We start from the raw sequence: 17,715 nt of genomic DNA, 5'->3' as shown, positions 1-17,715 counted from the left end.
GACTTAATTTTATCCTAAGGGAAATGAAAGTTTTGAACCTTTTTTTCATACAGCAGAGGGAGACTGTTAAAATACTGAAAGTAAAATTTTTTCTTTGGGTTACTGAGGCTTATTTAGTGATGACACTAAGAGAGTAAGTCCTTTGATTTTCGTATGTATTCAGGTGTCTTGAATCCTTTATGTGATTTGAGAAAAATGGTTTTGTTTAGAAGAATCTGCTTGAAATTAGAGATTCCATAAAATCTGTGCTTTATTTAAAAGGGCTATTTCTCTGCTTTGAGAATCCAGTTTCTTTCTTTTCCACCTTCAAGGTTGAATAAATGTTGCATATTCATGTACAATCGTTGGTTAAGTGGTAATTCAAGTGAAATTTAATTTGCAATGAAAATAAGAGAAGTAGGACCCTTAAATTAATGAAATAGCATTTCGTAGCTAAATATTTTACAATGTCATATCTAGGTTTTTCCAAGTCAGAATTCATATTTTTTTTCAGTACCTCTGATAGTTATTTCTACCTTTTATTGAATACCAGCTTTCATATCTGCCTGTTAATTCATTTTATTAAGAAATTGTAGTGTTTCTTTTGTTCCATCTTGTCAATTTCATGACACTATTCTCTGGAGAGAAAATCCCAGCCAGTCTCCACGCTGAGTGCAGAGCCTGAGGCAGGGCTCAATCCCATAACCCTGAGATCATGACCTGAGCCAAAATCAGGAGTCAGGATCCTTAACTGACTGAGTCACCCAGGGGTCCCATGTTTTATTAATGTCTTTGATACAGTGGTGGTAGTAATTTTTTTTTTCTATTAAGTGATTAGTTGCCGATAATCCACAAATTGTTTTTGAAGTGTATTCTTGCCCCCTTTTCTACTAATGCATATTCATATATTTTCAAAAGAAAAGAATTTTACTGTACACACACTCTATACCTATATTTTAAAATTTAACCATACATTTTGGATAATTTTTTGATGCCCTTAAGTATTCTACAGCGAAGTATCTCACTATATGCATTTATTGTAGCTTAGTTAGCCAGTCCCTACTGTTTGATCTGTGCAGAATTACAGTAGGTAACTGTTTTGACTGCTTTGTATTATCTATTCCATGTAATCCTCACAAATACTGCATGCTGTAGGTATTTTTATCACCTATTTACAGGTATAAACTGAACCCAGAGATGTTCAATAATTTGCCCAGATTTTTTAGCTAATTATAATGCTGATGAAGATAATGATAATAGCATTCAGTTATTTGCCAGACACAGTGCTCTGTTCTTTTCATACATGGTTTCATTTAACCCTGATAAGAACCCTGAATGAGGTAGACTCTGTTAATCACTTTTTACAGGAGAAACGGGTTCAGTGAGATTAGTTAGTTGCTCATGGTCATATTTCCAACAAGTAGCACCTACTTATGACTCTTCTCTGAAATTATACAGTTGGTAGTTTTTGTCCTGTTTTCAACCTCTGCTTATTTCTGAGGAAATAAGTAAAACTTCTAGCAATAAAAGACACTTCCAGTAAGTTGTCTATCTTGGCTGCCTCTTCTCTAAAATATGGATGGTAATCTCCTTTTATAGGGTTATTCTGTTAAGTGAGATGATATATCTGAAGCACGCAGGGTTTATAATAGTGCGCAGTAAATGTTACTGCCATTATTATTTTATCCTGATTATTTATATAGAGTTTTATTTGGGTTATAAAAGCAGTAAATGCATATCATAGAAAATTTAGAAAAATATAAAGGAGCTGAGAAAGTAATCAGTCTCACTACTAATGACATTTTGGCAAACTTCCGGGAAACTAGAATATTTTCCTATATTTAGATCTTTCACTACAGGTGATATATACTGGAATTTTTTGTTTATGGGAATATCTCTTTTGATGAATTTCTTCAGGAAGAACAGAGACTGTGATCTTATGTACTATCACAGTGCCTGGCCCACAGTAGGCACTCAGTAAATATTTGAATTGTGCTATTAGATTTTGTGATTTTTTTTTTTTAGTTTCTTGTCATTAATTACTGTCTTCTGCATTTTAAAAAAATACTACAAAATTATTTGAGTGTAAAACTAAAGATGGTGGATGTGCAGTATGGCTTCAGGAAGACTTGAGTTTACTCTATTTTTGGACGAAGCAGTTAGATAAGCCATTAAACATGCAAAGAGTTGAAGAGAACGTTGGGAAAATTACATTCTAAAGGTCAGGAACAATTATTTAATGACTATAGCCTTGAAACAGATGGTTGTCAAAACTTTGCCAGAAAAAAAAGTTTAGCAGTAAACTTCCACAGCTCTCTAGTCTCTGAGAAAGAAAACTCTTTAAGAAAAAAAAACTTAAAATAACCACTGTCAATCTGTGGCAGTAAGTGGGAGCTTTACACCCCTCCTCAGAAGGTGGTGTCTGGATACCATCACCCTTTGGAGTAATGGCTTCCCTTTAAATCTGAAGTTCTTTCATTAGAAAATATTAAATTGTCTGTGTGTAAAGAATTTAGAGGTGGGTGATAAGTGTGCAAAATAATGAAAACTTAACAATCTGGAACAGCGGGGATTCTTATTTAGTAATCTGTGAATACCGCTTTGGGATATTACTGAAAACCTTCCTCGTGCATATGAGAGGAACATTCAAACCAAGGTTTTAAGTTAACTTGTAGATTATTTTTGACTTATATGAAAATGGAATAGCTTATTAATAGTTGCAATAAAAATATCTGAAATTGGGCTGTTGGTAACTCTGGAGGTACCTGCCAGAATCATTAAGACTTAAAACTTCATTTTTAAAAGCATGTGTAAATGTTGAAAGTGAATAGGTGTAAAAAGGAATTCACAGAAAATTAGCTCCCCCCACTTTTATCTTTTTAAAAAGCTGCTTTAAGTGTGTTTTATTATGTGCGGCTTTTTTAATGAATGGATTAAATATAATTTCAAGTTCAGGTCAGCGTGTCTCACTTGATACACGTTCTTCCTAAGAGCTTTGACTTTGGCCTTACAAAGACCTCTTTGTTCATATTGCACAGTTATAGTGGCTTTCAGTCGATGTGAGTGCTAGTATATGTGTCTCTTTAGGTGAAACAAGGAACTTTTTATAGACAGTGCGTAAGTACAGGAACATGAGGTGTGAATATAGGGTGCCCTGAGGCAAAGGTTAGTTGAGGATAGTGTTGATGTACACAGTGCTTGCCAGGTCTTCATTTCCAGATGAGTTGAAAATTAAAGGAGCAAGATGAAGTTTTAAATTTTAGGATGATAATATCTCTTTTCAATAACTGTTGCTGTGTCATTGCCAGCTATGAGAGTTTTGCCCCTTTTTGATTCCAGCAGTGACAACTTAAAATAACCGTATTACTATCACTTAAGACTGTGTATGAGATAAAATATAGGTAGTGTTTTACTTTATAAAAATTATTCATTTTAGAGAATTCTAGAGATTCTTAAAATTGTTTTTATTTATGTAGAATTTAAACACATAAATTACATTAAAAATACTAGACTTTTGGTCTCTTTCCCAGTGACATTTGTTTCATGGTTTTTTCATTATGAAAACAGTTTTTTGTTAAATTTCTGTGCTAGAGAAAATACAAATACTCAAAGACCACTCCCCTTCTATACCATCACTTCCTGTCTGATTAAAATTATTGGCAGATTTCTCAGTGTTTTGTTACAGCATTTTACAATGTAAATTTTCAGGAGTCCGACACTAAATGCAGGCGGTAGAAAGATACCAGTAATGGCTGGTTTGAACGGTTTAGCCGATTTAACGGAGTTAAAGAACCAATGTCAATAGGCTTTTCTTTTTGTTAAATTTGTGTTTTGATTTTTTTTCCTATTTACAAAATTAAATCCTTTTCTTAGAAAAAAATTAGAACATAAAATTCTATTTTGAGGGGCGCCTGGGTGGCTTAGTTGGTTAAGCGTCTGACTCTTGATTTTGGCTCAGGTCATGATCCCGGGGTTATGAGATGGAGCCCTGCATTGGGCTTCACGCTGGGTGTGGAGCCTGCTTAGAATTTTCTCTCTCCTCGCCCCCTCCCCACACTGGTACTTCCCCTCTCTCTAAAATAAATATATAAGATCTTTTTAAAAAAATTCTATTTTGATTCTTAAACTGTTTGCATAATTATGTTTATTAGTGCTATAAATGCTGATTTTGCTAGGCTAAAAGTGGAAGTGAGAGTATTATTGGAACAAGGAAAACAAAAGGTATATGTAAGTGCTCTGTGAGTGTATGTTAGGGTTAAGGATAGACTCCAGGGGACCAGCCTTGATTAGAGAATTAAAGATGCTTTTTTTTTTTTTTTTTTTTTTTTAAAGATTTTATTTATTTATTTAACAGAGAGACAGCCAGCGAGAGAGGGAACACAGCAGGGGGAGTGGGAGAGGAAGAAGCAGGCTCATAGCGGAGGAGCCCGATGTGGGACTCGATCCCGGTACGCCGGGATCACGCCCTGAGCCGAAGGCAGACGCTTTAACGACTGCGCTACCCAGGCGCCCCTAAAGATGCTTTTAATATTTCATTTTAATAAGTGAAGTTATTTGTTCAGCATTCAGAAGCTCTTCATAGTTTTCCTTACACCTCTTTCATCTGTATTTTTTTACTGTTCTCACATAAATTCTGAAGTTGAGACAAATTGGTCTTGTCCATTCTCCCCGATGCACTGTGTCCTTTGAAACCTCAAGGCTCCAGTTTCAGGCTGTTCGTTTTGCCTCTGGAGACTCCCCCTTTTACCATTGCAAATGCTCCTGCCCCTCAAAGCTCTTCAAGGTGCACTGAAACTTTTTCTTTTCACACCCAGATGTAATCTCTGCTAAACTTTTAGAACATTTATTTGCCTCTTGATCAGCTTTCTTTTAGTATCTCACCTACTTTCCAATGGCTGAGAACATATTCTTAATATTTCAAAAATCCACCACATCCCTGAAGATTACAACTTGCTCATATTGGGTATTTAATAATTATTGAATGAATTATTATAAAAATTTTAGCAGTTTTATTTTTATACAATGATATGAATTTGTCTCAACTCTCAAATGGGTTAACGTACAAGCAAATGTAGTAATTCCTTTATTTTTTTAAAAGATTTATTTATTGGGGCACCTGGGTGGCTCAGTTGGTTGGGCGTCTGCCTTCGGCTCCGGTCATGATCCCAAGATTCTGGGATCGAGCCCCATGTTGTGCTCCCTGTTCAGCAGGGAGCCTGCTTCTCCCTCTCCCCACCCCACCCGTGCTCTTTCTCACTCTTACTCTCTCTCTCTCAAATTCTTTAAAAAAAAAAAAAAAAAAGATTTATGTATTTTAGAGAGCATAAGCAGGGGGGTGGGGAGAGAAAGAGAGAAGGAAAGGGAAGTAGACTCGCCACTGAGCGCAGAGGCCTGTGAGGGAGCTTGATCTTAACAACCAGAGCTGAAATCAAGAGTCAGACGCCTGACTGAGCCACCCAGGCACCCCTGTAGTTACTCCTTTAGAACAGGATTTCTCAATGGGGGGGGTACTGTTGACATTTTTGGTTGGGTAATTCTTTGTTGTGAAGGGGTTGCCCTTTATGTTGTAGGATGTTCAGTAGCATCCCTAACCCCCACCCCAGTTGCGAAGACCAACAATAACCATAAATGTTGCCAATCACCCCTGGTTGAGAACAGTGCATTGGAAGAAAAAAGCATATGGATTTCAAGACTCTTAATTATAGCTTATAGTGTGTACGCATATTGTTTTTGTAGGGTGGCTTTTAAGTAGAAACAAAATGTTTCAGAGTTCTTCAAATTTAACCTTGTATAATTTAAGGAAATTATCTCGAGGGCACTTTTAATTCTTATAAGATTTTGTGACTTAAGGAAATTGCATTTGTTTTTTACTGTTTTGTATATTTTACATGGAATAATAAATTTTATTTGGTGTTTCCTCCAGATTGAAATTAAAATGAAAAAGACAGAGGCTGTGAGATGGGAAAAGCTAGAGGGGCAAGGAGATGTGCCTAAACCAAAACAGTTCATAGCAGGTTTGTTTTCTGGCCTTGATGAGCTTTAAATTCATACTGTGTTATGTAGTTGAAGTTAAATGGTAATGAGCATTCCTTCTACTTTCATTGTTTCTGTCCCCAAGAAAAGATACATTGAGTGCAATAAGATTGCTCTGTAATGAATGCAGAGTAGCCTTTCATGTGCAGTTTCTACCTCCTTCAGTTCTTCAACACAGAATATAAGTGAATGCCCGCATAAACCCTGAGGGGGTTGCGTTTATATTGTTTACCCAGTCACTGTATGACAGTAGTTGAGGGTTGGTTTTGTGTGTTGCCCTTTCCTATTACTTCTTTTTGGGTTGTAAGTAGACTAGAGGTTTATTCTGCTGAAATAATTTGCTTCTCTTCCTTTTCCGTTTTATTTATTCCTTTCTATTTCTTCTGATATTGTCAACTCTAATTTCCTGGACTTTCAGGGCTTCACAGAGTAAAATGTCTAACCCGTTTCAGTCTGTTGCTCTAAAAGAAGTGCTCACAAGCAGGTCATGAAAACCTAAGAAAAGCCTAGGAGAAGAGTGGAAAATTAGAATTGATTGTTTTTAACCCTTTAAGGGATAGACTATGTTGGGTCAGTTTTAAGCCTATGCAATGGATAGGTGTTTTTCTAATGGAATGATTAATCTGCTAGATACTCTTAGAACTACAACCTAAGAGTGTATTTTACAGCAATGCCCTCATTAATGAAAGAGAAATTTCTTTTTGATTAATGTTCTGATTTGATGACTAAAATGAGTTATTGTATTTCAGCTACTTTTAGATTTTTCACTGCTCTTTCTGTAACAGAAGACAGATTTCCTTGTGGCACCTTTTAGAAAACACTGAATTACCCAACAAATCATTCATTTTATTTTATTTTGAAATAATTTAGATGCCCCTAGAAGTTGCAGAAATGATGAGTTTTCACGTACCCTACGCCCAGCTTCCCTGCGTAATAACATCACAACTAGTCTATTGTGTAATTAGCAAAACCAGGAAGTTGACACCAACAGGTAATTTTTAAGGATGAAAATATTTGAAGTTGGTATTTAAGCTGTTAAGCTTCTGCTTCACATTTTATCTGAAAGACAGAGGAAAGATGTTATGTGCTTCTTTTGGGTCTGACTCCCAGAAATTTGGGGGCTGAGGTTTATATATAGCTCAAAAAGCATTAAAAAAAACCCCACACTTTAAATGTAGTATCTCACTCAATTCTAACAACAGCCCTCTATAGTGGGCAGCCCTATTTTACAGGCTCTGAAAGTAAGCAACTTGCTTAAGATCACACGGCAGTTTTCATTGTCTAGGACTAAACCCTGGTCTTCAGGGTCTGGGTTTCATTATCACATAAACCCTATATGTGATACTGGTTGTTGCTACATCTTCTAACAATGGAAAATAGTCTCTGCTGACATGAGTATCTTTGCAGTTATTTGATACTATAATGAGTGAACAAGGAAGTTAGGTACCTGTCCATTCCTCAGTAGTTTATCTACCATCTACAGGTGTTAAAGTTTTTCTGAGATTAAATATAAAGATTTTTTAAAGTTGCAGAGTTCTTTTAAACTCAATGCCTTGGATATTTCAGATGCTATTCCTTCTGTCCTGTTATATTTTTGTAAGGAATTAATATGCTTGTCAGATTCCTGTGTCCTGCAAGCTGGAGACTGCAGATAAGGGCAAGTTGCTTAACCTGTCTGGGCCAGTTTTCTTATCTGTAAAATGGAGGTTAACCTGTGCTCCCATTCTTCTGGGGAGTCAACATTAGGATTAATTAAACCCACATGTTTTAGGCTCTTAATTTACTATGACATAACTTTTTTTTGTTTTCTTTGGCTACTAGTGAAAATGCACACAAGTAGAGAGGGGATTACTGGTAGAGGAAGGGTAGATTGGAAAACTGTGTGCTTACCCTAAATAAAACTGTGGGGTGCTCTTTGGTTTGGTTTTGCTGGGAAGATAGGCAGGGGGAAAGTTGGCTTAGAGGTGAAGAGAAGGGGTGGAACAACAGACCAAACAGTTAGTGGTTTCTCATTTCTGAACTATTTTGAGGAAAGCGACAGAGAGGCAGTAGTGGAAGAGGGCCATGTAATGTGTCCTAATTTATTAATAGGGAAACTTTGAATCAGGTTCTTTTTAAAGCTCTGTAGCTACTCTGTCCAGTATGTTCAACACATGTAGCCGCTGAGCTTTTGAAGATGACTAGTCTGGATTGAGTTGTGCTGGAAGTATAAAATACCAGATTTTGAAGACTATATGAAAGAAGGCACATAAAATGTCTTAATATATTTATATTGATCCATGTTGAAGCGATACTGTTTTACATATATTAGGTTAAATAAAATATTTTATTAGAATGCATTTCACCTGATTCTTTTTAGTAACACGGCTATTAGAAATTTTTAAATTATTTATGTGGCTCACATCTGTGGCCTGCGTTATATTTCCATCGTAGAGTGAACGGAACTGCTCTTATAGCTACTAGGTAGATAACTTTTTAATGACTTGGGTGCCACCATCTTGATTCCCTTAGTCTTTAGGATAGCCTCGGCAGTGCCCTGAGCCGCTGGGCCAGTCAGTAGCCTCTCTGGTTGTAAGCAGCCTCCATTTACCCCAGTGTGCCCTACAGGTACTATTATTTTCTGTGTGTGCGTGAGTGGGCATTGAACTCTAGATGATCACGTGGTGTATTTTTCAACATTCAAGAATTGCTTACTATCTCCTGTTGAAGTAATCTAATAATGTAATGTGAGGAGAGGATGGAGTCTTAACTCACTGTCTAATGGCATGGATAATTACTTATATTTTCAGTTTTTCTCTAAGCACCTCAAGCCACATTTTTAACATTTATTATCTTGTTTATAAGAGAAATATCTTTATGAAGCATTATTTAAAAACACTTTTTAGAATTGTTTGTAGAGTCTCTGCAATTTTTCTGTAAATATAAAAGTTCTAGTATATTTCTCACTCAGTCCCCTCATTATTAACGCAAAGAATGTTTTAAATCTAATTTTGCATAATGTACCAAAAATGTACACTTTATTAAGATTTTGCTCAAAAGAAATTCCCAGATTTTACATTACTCTGGGTCAGTTTTTAGAAGTGTGTATTTGATTATTGAGGTATATATCAGAAAGACGTTTATTATAAACATGAAATTTAGTTACCTGAACTATTTGCTGAGATGTTCTGTATACCATGGTCACAAAGGTTACGTGTTCTTGACATAATCATCACATGTTGATTTAATCACTTCTGTCTTTTTTACTCCATAGATGTAAAGAACTTATATCCATCATCATCTCATTATACAAGAAATTGGGATAAATTGGTTGGTGAGATCAAAGAAGAAGAAAAAAATGAGAAGTTGGAGGGAGATGCCGCTTTAAACAAATTATTTCAGCAGATCTATTCAGATGGTTCTGATGAAGTGAAACGTGCTATGAACAAATCATTTGTAAGAACATAAGCTTGAGAAATGTATATTATGGTAGTAAATTTCAGAAATTTTTAAAGAAAGATTAAGTAGGCAATTTGAAACCAAATTGCATGTACTGTAGTTGGGAGGCCTTTTTGAATAGGCTTCATCTGAACATTTCTTTCTGCTCTAAACTTAGAGTAATTATTAGGGAAGTTGGACATTTGTGGGGGAGTTGAGACGCAAGTGGTTTATTCCAAATAGTCATTTAGTTAGAACTTGGAAGGCTGAAGAAGTACTCTTAATTCCTGTAGTTGGATTTATCACAATAGCTGAAGGAGCCTCCGTTAGAACCATACATAGTGGCCTCAGTGTCAGAGATGAAGAATATAGATGGGAAACTGCCAGAACAGTGTTTGGCAAATAGAAGGTACACATTAATTACTCATTGGTTTGTTAATAATTTGTTGACTAGGAAAATAAGGCCCAGGACAACATAAATACCACCTGAATTAGGCCTCAAGTTCTGAGATTTTAATAACAAGTCATCTCTCTATAACTAGGTTGATTATTTTGCTTTAGTTGTAATCATTTGACTTTTATCAGTAGCTTTGGAAATGTCGGTCTCTTCTCTTAAGGCATTTATAATCAAATTAGTATTTAGTTAATGTATGCCTGTGAGATTCAGATATTCCACAGAAATTACTGTGTTTTAATTGCTCATGATTGAGCTTTTCACTGTTGATTTTAAAAAGTTATTTTTAATTAAACTTTTTATGTTGAAGTAATTATAGATTTATATGCAGTTGTAAGAAATAATGCAGAGATCCCTTGGATCCTTTACACGGTTCCCCCTAGTGGAGTCATCTTGCGGAACTACAGTACAGTATCACAACCATGATACTGAGAGTTCAGATAGAGAACATTTCCACTGCCACAGGATTCCTTCACTGTTGTCATTTTATAGCCATACACAGTTCCTTCCACCCCTCCCCCTCCTTAACTCCTGGAACTGCTAATCTGACAAGGCTTTGTGAGATACATAGTTTGCAAATATTTTCTCTTAGTCTGTAGTTTGCCTTTTTATTTTCTTAATGGTCTTTTGCAGAGCTAAAGTATTTAATTTTGATGAAGTTCAGTTTATCAGTTTTTCTTTTTATGGATTATGCTTTTAGTATCAAGTCTAGAACTTTCTGCCTAGTCCTAGATCTGAAAGATTTTCTCCTGTGCTTTTCTTTCGATAAAAGTTTTATAGTTTCACATATTACATTAAAGTCCGTGATCCATTTTGAGTTAGTTTTTATATAAAGTTGAGATGTAGGTTGAGGTTTTTTTGTATGTTTTGGTTTTGGCCTATGCGTGTTCATTTGCTCCAGAACCATTTGTTGAAAAACTGTCTTTCTTCCATTGAATTGTTTTTGTGTTTCTCAAAAATTACTTAAGCATATTTGTCTCAGTCTGTTTCTGGCTTCTCTGTTTTCATTGATCTACATGTCTATCCCTCTGTTAATACTACAGTCTTGATTATCTTAGCTATGTAAGTTTTGAATCCAGGAAGCATCATTCCTTCTACTTTGTTAATCATTTTCAGAAGTGTGTTAAATATTCTAGTTCCTTTGCTTTTCCACATAAACTTTAGAATATTTTGTTTCTATGCATCAAAATATCCTGTTAGGAATTGCTTTGAACTGTATATCAAATTGGAGAGATTGACATTTTTACTCTGTTGAATCTTGCAATCCATTTATTTAGATCTCTGATTCTTTCATCAGTGTTGGGCAGTTTTCCACATGTAAATCTTAAGCATGTGTTGCAGGATATACCTAAGTATTCTTTTTTTTAGTGATTGTTAATTGTATTGTATATATAACTTTCATGTTCATGTGCTAGTATTTAGAAACACAGTTGGTTTTTTTGTTCAGCTTAACATTCTGTGACCTTGCTAAACTCACTTATTCTAGGAAATTTTTTTGGTAAATTTTCTATGTAGACAGTCATAGCTTCAAATAGGGACTTCTTAAGTCTGCTATTTGTGACTTTTATCTTCTTTGTTTGCTGTATTTCAGTGGCTGGAACTTCTGGCACTACGTTGAGTAAGAGTGGTGAGAGTGGACACTTATGCCTTGTTCCCCAGTTTAAGGGAAAACCATTCAGTCTTTCACCATTAATTATAATGTTAGTGGTAGGTTTTTTGCAGATGCTCTATCAGGTTAAAGTTCTCTATTCCGTGTGTGAGATTTTTATCATGAATGGCTGTTGACTTTTTGGAAGGTAGCTGTTGGTCTCACCACTATACCACCAGCACTGCACAGCTAGCTGTTCACTTTTTTAATTTGAATGCTTTTTCTGCATTGATCAAAGTGATTATGTGATTCTTCTTTAACCTGTTACAACAGTGATTTTATATGATTAATATGCTATTTCTACTAGAACCAACCTTGTATCCTTGGGATAAGCCTCACCTGGTCATAGTGTATAATTCCTTTTATATATTGCTCAGTTCTACTTTCAGATACTTTGTTAAGGATTTTTGTGTCTATGTTCATAAGGGACATTGGTCTGTAGTATTCTTTTTTTTGTATGTCTTTGTCTGGTTTTGGTATCTGTAATACTGACTTCATAAAATGAATTGAGAAGTGCTCTATCTTCATCTGTTTTTTGGAAGAGATTGTGTAGAATTGGTGTTAATTTTTCTTTAAACTAGTGAAACCATCTGGGCCTGGACATCTTTTTTGGCAAGATTTTAAATTACAAACTTATTCTAATAGCTTATAGGACTGTTCAGATTATCTATCTCATATTGAATGACTTGTGGCAGTCTGTTTTTTTGAGCATTTTATTCTGTTTAGTTTGTCTAACCTGTCAGTGTTGGTAGTATTTTCTTGCTATTTTTTGTTTTGCTATCTACAGGGTCTGTAGTGATATTCCATTTCATTCCTATGGTGGTAATTTTTGTCTTCTTTCAGTCTTGATACAGAGGTTTGCCAATGTTAACTGAATTTTTTTTCCACAGAATCAGCCCTTTGTTGACTTAAGAATATATTCTCTTCAATTTTTTATTATAAATTTCATTCATTTCTGTTCTTTGTTATTTTCTTCCATCTGCTTGCTTTGGGTTTATTTTGCTATCTTTTTAGGTTGTTCAGATGTGAATTAGATTATTGATTTGACTTTGTTTTCTGTTGTGTGTGTTTATGCCATAAATTTCCCTCTTAGCAGGGTTTTGGCTGTCTCTCACAAATTCTAATGTTATATTTTCATGCAGTTTAATATGTATTTTGATTTCAGTTGAGACTTCATCACATGGATTGTTTAGAAGTGTGTTGTTCTGTTTCCAAGTGTTTAGAGATTTTCCTGTTACCTTGTTATTATTGGTTTCTAATGTTGTTCCATTGTAATTTGAGACTATGTATGATGTGATATACATTCTTTGTTTTATTGCCCAGTATTTGGTCTTTCTTAAGTTTATGTTTCACTTGAAAAGAAGGTGTATTCTGTTGTTGGAGGGGGTGTTCTCTGGATGTCAGTTAGATCTTGTTCCTTGATATTGTCGTTGAATTCTTTTGTATCCTTGCTGATGTTGACTTATTGTTTTGTCAGTTTTTACTTCACATATTTTGCAGCTCTGTTTGGTGCATATGCATTTAGGATTGTTGCATCTTCATTGTGGATTGACCTTTTTATCATATATACGTGTCATTCTCTAGCTCTGGTAATTTCTTTGCTCTGGTATTAATATAGCCAATTCTTCTATCTTTTGCTTAATCTTTCTTTGCATGATGTTTTGTTCCACTCTTTTATCTCCAACCTGTCTATATCATATTTAAATTGATCAATTCCTACTGTTTTAAAGTGTGTTTCATGGAGACAGCGTATGGTTGGGTTATGTTTTCTTATCTCTTCTGCCGGTCTCTGTCTTTTAAATGATGTGTTCAGATCACTTACATTTAATGTAATTATTGATATGTTAGGACTTTAATTCTACCATCTTATTTTTTTGTTGTGTTTTGTTTTTGTTTTTCCTGCCTTCCTCTGAGTACTTTTAAATATTTTTTAGTTTCATTTTCATTTTTACTTATTTATAATTTTTTAGTGTTTCTTCTTTGTATAGCATTTTTAGTGGTTCCTCTGTATGCTAGCTATATTATATGTAGGTTATCATAATTTACTGGTGTCATTTTTCTTGTCAGTTTGAGTGAAGTGTAGAAACCTTACCTCCTCCCTTTATGTCCCTTTACCCTTTCTCATTTATAATTTTCACAAGTATTTCCTTTACATACATTTAGAACCACATCATACAGTGTTATATTTTCATTCAACTGTCAAACACAGTTTAGAAAGCTCAAGAAAAAAAGCAAATAATATTTTATTTGGTGTCTCTTTTTTCATTTCTAATGTTCTAAGTTTCTGTCATTCTTTCTTATTTTAGAGAACTTTCTTTAGGCATTCTTCTTTTTTTTCTTTTTTTATATTATTATTTTTTTAAGTAGGCTCTGTGCCCAGAGTGGAGCCCAATGTGGGGCTTGAAGTTAAGACCTGAGCTGAGATTGAGTCGTACGCTTAACCACCTGAGCCACTCAGGTGCCCCCTCGCATTCTTTTAGGTCTGCCTGTGGCAAATTGTCTGTTAGCAAAGATTTCTTTGGGTTTAGCCTGACTGGGGTTTGTTGAATCTATAGGTTTATGTGTCTTGGCAGATTTGGGAAATATTCAGCCATTATTTCATTGAGTACTTTTTCAGATCTACCCTCTTTGTCTTCTTCCTGGAACCTGATGATAAAAGATAAATATTTCATTACAGTTTCACACATCCTTGGGACTTTCTTCCTTTTATCTCTCTTTTCTCTCTGTTGCTCAGATTAGGTGATTTGTCCTGTTTTCAGGTTCACTGATTCTTTTCTCTGTCCCTTCTGTTCTGTTCTTTAGCCTATCCACTTACCTTTTTATTTCAATTGTGGTTTTTAATTCTAAAACATTTGATGCTTCTTTATATCTTCTTTTCTTTGCTGAATTTTTCTATTTTTCATTTGTTTCAAGTGACTTCATGATTTTTAGTTAAAGCATTTTTTACTATGACTACTTTAAAATCTTTGTCAGATAATTTTAACATTTCTCTCATCTCAACATTAGCATCTATTGATTGTCTTCTTTTTTAAAAAAATAGAATCTGAAATTTTCCTTGTGTGTGGTGTTTTTTTTTTTTTACCAGCAACAAGTGATTTTCAGTTGAAACTTGGACGTTTTCATGTTCTGCTGTGAGACTGGATCTTATTTAAATCCTCTGTCTTAGCGGTGCCTGGGTGGCTCAGTTGGTTAAGCATCTGCCTTTGGCTCAGGTCATGATTCCAGGGTCCTGGGATCGAGTCCTGCGTCAGACTCTGTGCTCCTCGGGGAGCCTGCTTCTCCCTCTGCCTGCTGCTCTCCTTGCTTGTATGCACACACTCTCTCTCTGGCAAATAAAGAAACAAAATCTTTAAAAAAAAAAAAATCCTCCATCTTATTTGGCTTTCTCTGCCAACCACTCTGTCAGAGGAACGGAAGACACTACCTCATTATTGCTAGGTGGAGGTAGACATCCAGGTGCTCTAATCAGCCTCCTTAGACATCCCAGAGCATCTCTTTGTTACTACTGGGAGTGGGATAGATGTATCTATGTAGTTTCACTGACACCACAGGTGGCAGAGGAGGTGGGTTCATGATAGCCTAGCACTGATGGAAGTCTAGGCTCCTCACCCAGCTTTTACTGGCCTTGGGTGGGATGGGACCACAGTTTTTTTCCTGTGGTGTCTAGTGCAATGGGTCAATTATAGTCTAAAACTTTTCTGTCTTCCTAAGCTGTCTTTTTGTCTTTCTTCATCCTTTAGCTAGAGAAACCAGGTTTCTGTTTGAGGTTTTTTTGTGTGTGCCTCAAAGTGTTTCCAGCTTCTTCAGCAGCAGCTCTAGGACATGAGGCAAAAAAGAAAACCCAGGGGACTCACCACCGTGTTATGTTGTTCCTTGGCTCCCAAGGTCCCTACTGATCTGTCTTTGTCCTTTCATCTTTTAGAGTCTTCTTATGATTGTTTGCATATATATAATGTCCAAGGTTTTTAGTAGTACTTAGTGGGAAGAATAGGATAAAGCACATCTACTCTGTGTCCCCAGGAAGAGAAGTCAGTTTCAGTATTGACTTTTAGAGTATGCTAGACAGAATAGCAGTGTGTGAAATTTCGAAGATAGATTATAGAATCTGCATCCATTTTCATACAAGGCTTTGCTAATAGTAATTGAACCATGTACCGCCCTTAAAACAAGCCGCCTGGTACATACCAAGTACTTCTGGGAAAACAAGCAAAATAGACTGTCATCTATGCTCTTCCAGTCTAATAGGGACTAAAGGACCAATATGTACACAGAGGGAAATGCTTAAATTGCACTGTAGTCCATAAGGAAATGGGAAAACAAATGTCATCAGTAAATACCAGATTATAAACTAAATTTGCTTTCTTCATCTTCATAGGAGTAGTTTATTATATAGAATTTATCCCTTTTTATTTAGATTTTTTAAAGTATGTATGTATGTATTTATTTATTTTTAAAGATTTTATTTATTCAACAGAGATAGAGACAGCCAGCGAGAGAGGGAACACAAGCAGGGGGAGTGGGAGAGGAAGAAGCAGGCTCATAGCGGAGGAGCCTGATGTGGGGCTCGATCCCATAACACAAGCAGGGGGAGTGGGAGAGGAAGAAGCAGGCTTATAGCGGAGGAGCCTGATGTGGGGCTCGATCCCATAATGCCGGGTTCATGCCCTGAGCCGAAGGCAGATGCCTAACCACTGTGCCACCCAGGCGACCCTAAAGTTTTTATTTAAATTCCGTTTAGTTACTATACATGTAATATTAGTTTCAGGTGTTCAAAATAGTGATTCAGCACTTCTGTACATCATCTGGTGCTCATCACAATTGTACTCCTTAACCTTATCCCCTGTTTAACCCATGCCCCGTCCACCTCCCCTCTGATAATCATCAGTTTGTTCTCTGTAGGTAAGGATCCGTTTCTTGGTTTGCCTCTGTCTGTCTCTTTTTGCCTTTGCTCCTTTGTTTTGTTTCTTAAATTCCACATATGAGTGAAATCACATGGTATCTGTCTCTGACTGACTTCAGTTGGCATAATGCTCTCTAGCTCCATCCATGTCATTGCTAATGGCAAGATTTGGTTCTTTTTTTTTTTTTTTTTTTTTTTGTGGCTGGGTAATATTCCATTGTATATGTATACCACTTCTTTTTTCTTTCTTTCTTCTCAGCTGTGGGTTAGGATTAGGTTAGGGCTTATGGCCAGAGTTAGGGTTAGGGTTAGGGCTAGGGTGAGGATATCTGCATGGTATCCTACAACTTAAGAGAACTCTCCAGAGGGCTTGATGACATTAGGATTGGGGTTAGGGCTTAGGGTTAAGGTTAGGGGTTTAGGCTATTAGTGGGTTTATATTAATGAGAGAAGATGTTACTTGAATGACATTTTATACACAGTATAGTTCAGTGAGGTAAGCACAAGTCTCATGCTATATGCTGCTAACATATGTTTATATATACTTCTGTCTTAATGAAAGAAGGTATTAAAACACGTAGTATATGCTGCATAGTTTCATTCAGGTAAGAACAGGTCTAGTCCCACATGCTTCTACACATTACATTTAGAAACATATTTATCAGTATTTTATTTGAGGTCTACCATGTGCCCAACTGTTGTGGCTTAGATCTAGGATTTAAGTGTTAGTAAAATATGTCCCTTGCCTTGTTGGAACCAAGGGTACGAAGCAGATAAAAGAAAACAGACCCTTAAAATTCTAACAGTGTAGTGTTTTACATATTATATTAATGGTAATTATGCTCACATAGAATACAAATTCTGCAAAGGTAGAGTCCTGATTATGGTCAAAGGAGGCCACAGAGAAATGGTGGTATGTCATGTTTAGGGGATAACTAAAGAATAAAGGGGTAATAAACGGGTGGCGAAGAACATCCCATCCAAAGCAGCCCATGTAAGGGAGCTTGCAGGGAGTGTGGGGCATGGGATTATATTGAGGTTCCAGTGTAATAGTCGGGTTTATTACTATATACATATGCCAGCAGCACAGCTGATTATGTAAAAAATGTTTAGATTTGAATAATTCACACTGTTTTTGGCTGTGATCCAAGTCAGTTAATTTTTATTGCATTAAGATAACAAATGTCCAGAGGTTTTTTAGAACGTACTTATGAATATGCTAGGGTTGTTGGTAGGTGGTATATTCTATTGATGGTAAATAGATAATCAGTTCTTTACTTAGAT

The 17,715-nt window shown here is 35.8% G+C and overlaps 1 protein-coding gene across 1 annotated transcript in view; it reads left to right on the top strand.

The window, feature by feature from the left end:
* The window catches only part of SUGT1 (SGT1 homolog, MIS12 kinetochore complex assembly cochaperone), a 64,489-nt gene that overhangs the window by 21,624 nt on the left and 25,150 nt on the right, over positions 1-17,715 (top strand). The window contains exons 11-12 of the mRNA XM_026493368.4: positions 5,903-5,993; positions 9,266-9,447. Of these exons, the coding sequence (XP_026349153.1) occupies positions 5,903-5,993; positions 9,266-9,447 (273 nt within the window). The remainder of the gene's footprint in view (positions 1-5,902; positions 5,994-9,265; positions 9,448-17,715) is intronic.

Source organism: Ursus arctos, unplaced genomic scaffold (genome assembly GCF_023065955.2).
Source record: "Ursus arctos isolate Adak ecotype North America unplaced genomic scaffold, UrsArc2.0 scaffold_10, whole genome shotgun sequence".
NCBI classification, from domain to species: Eukaryota; Metazoa; Chordata; class Mammalia; order Carnivora; family Ursidae; genus Ursus; species Ursus arctos.
This window is presented reverse-complemented; position numbering and strand designations above follow the sequence as displayed.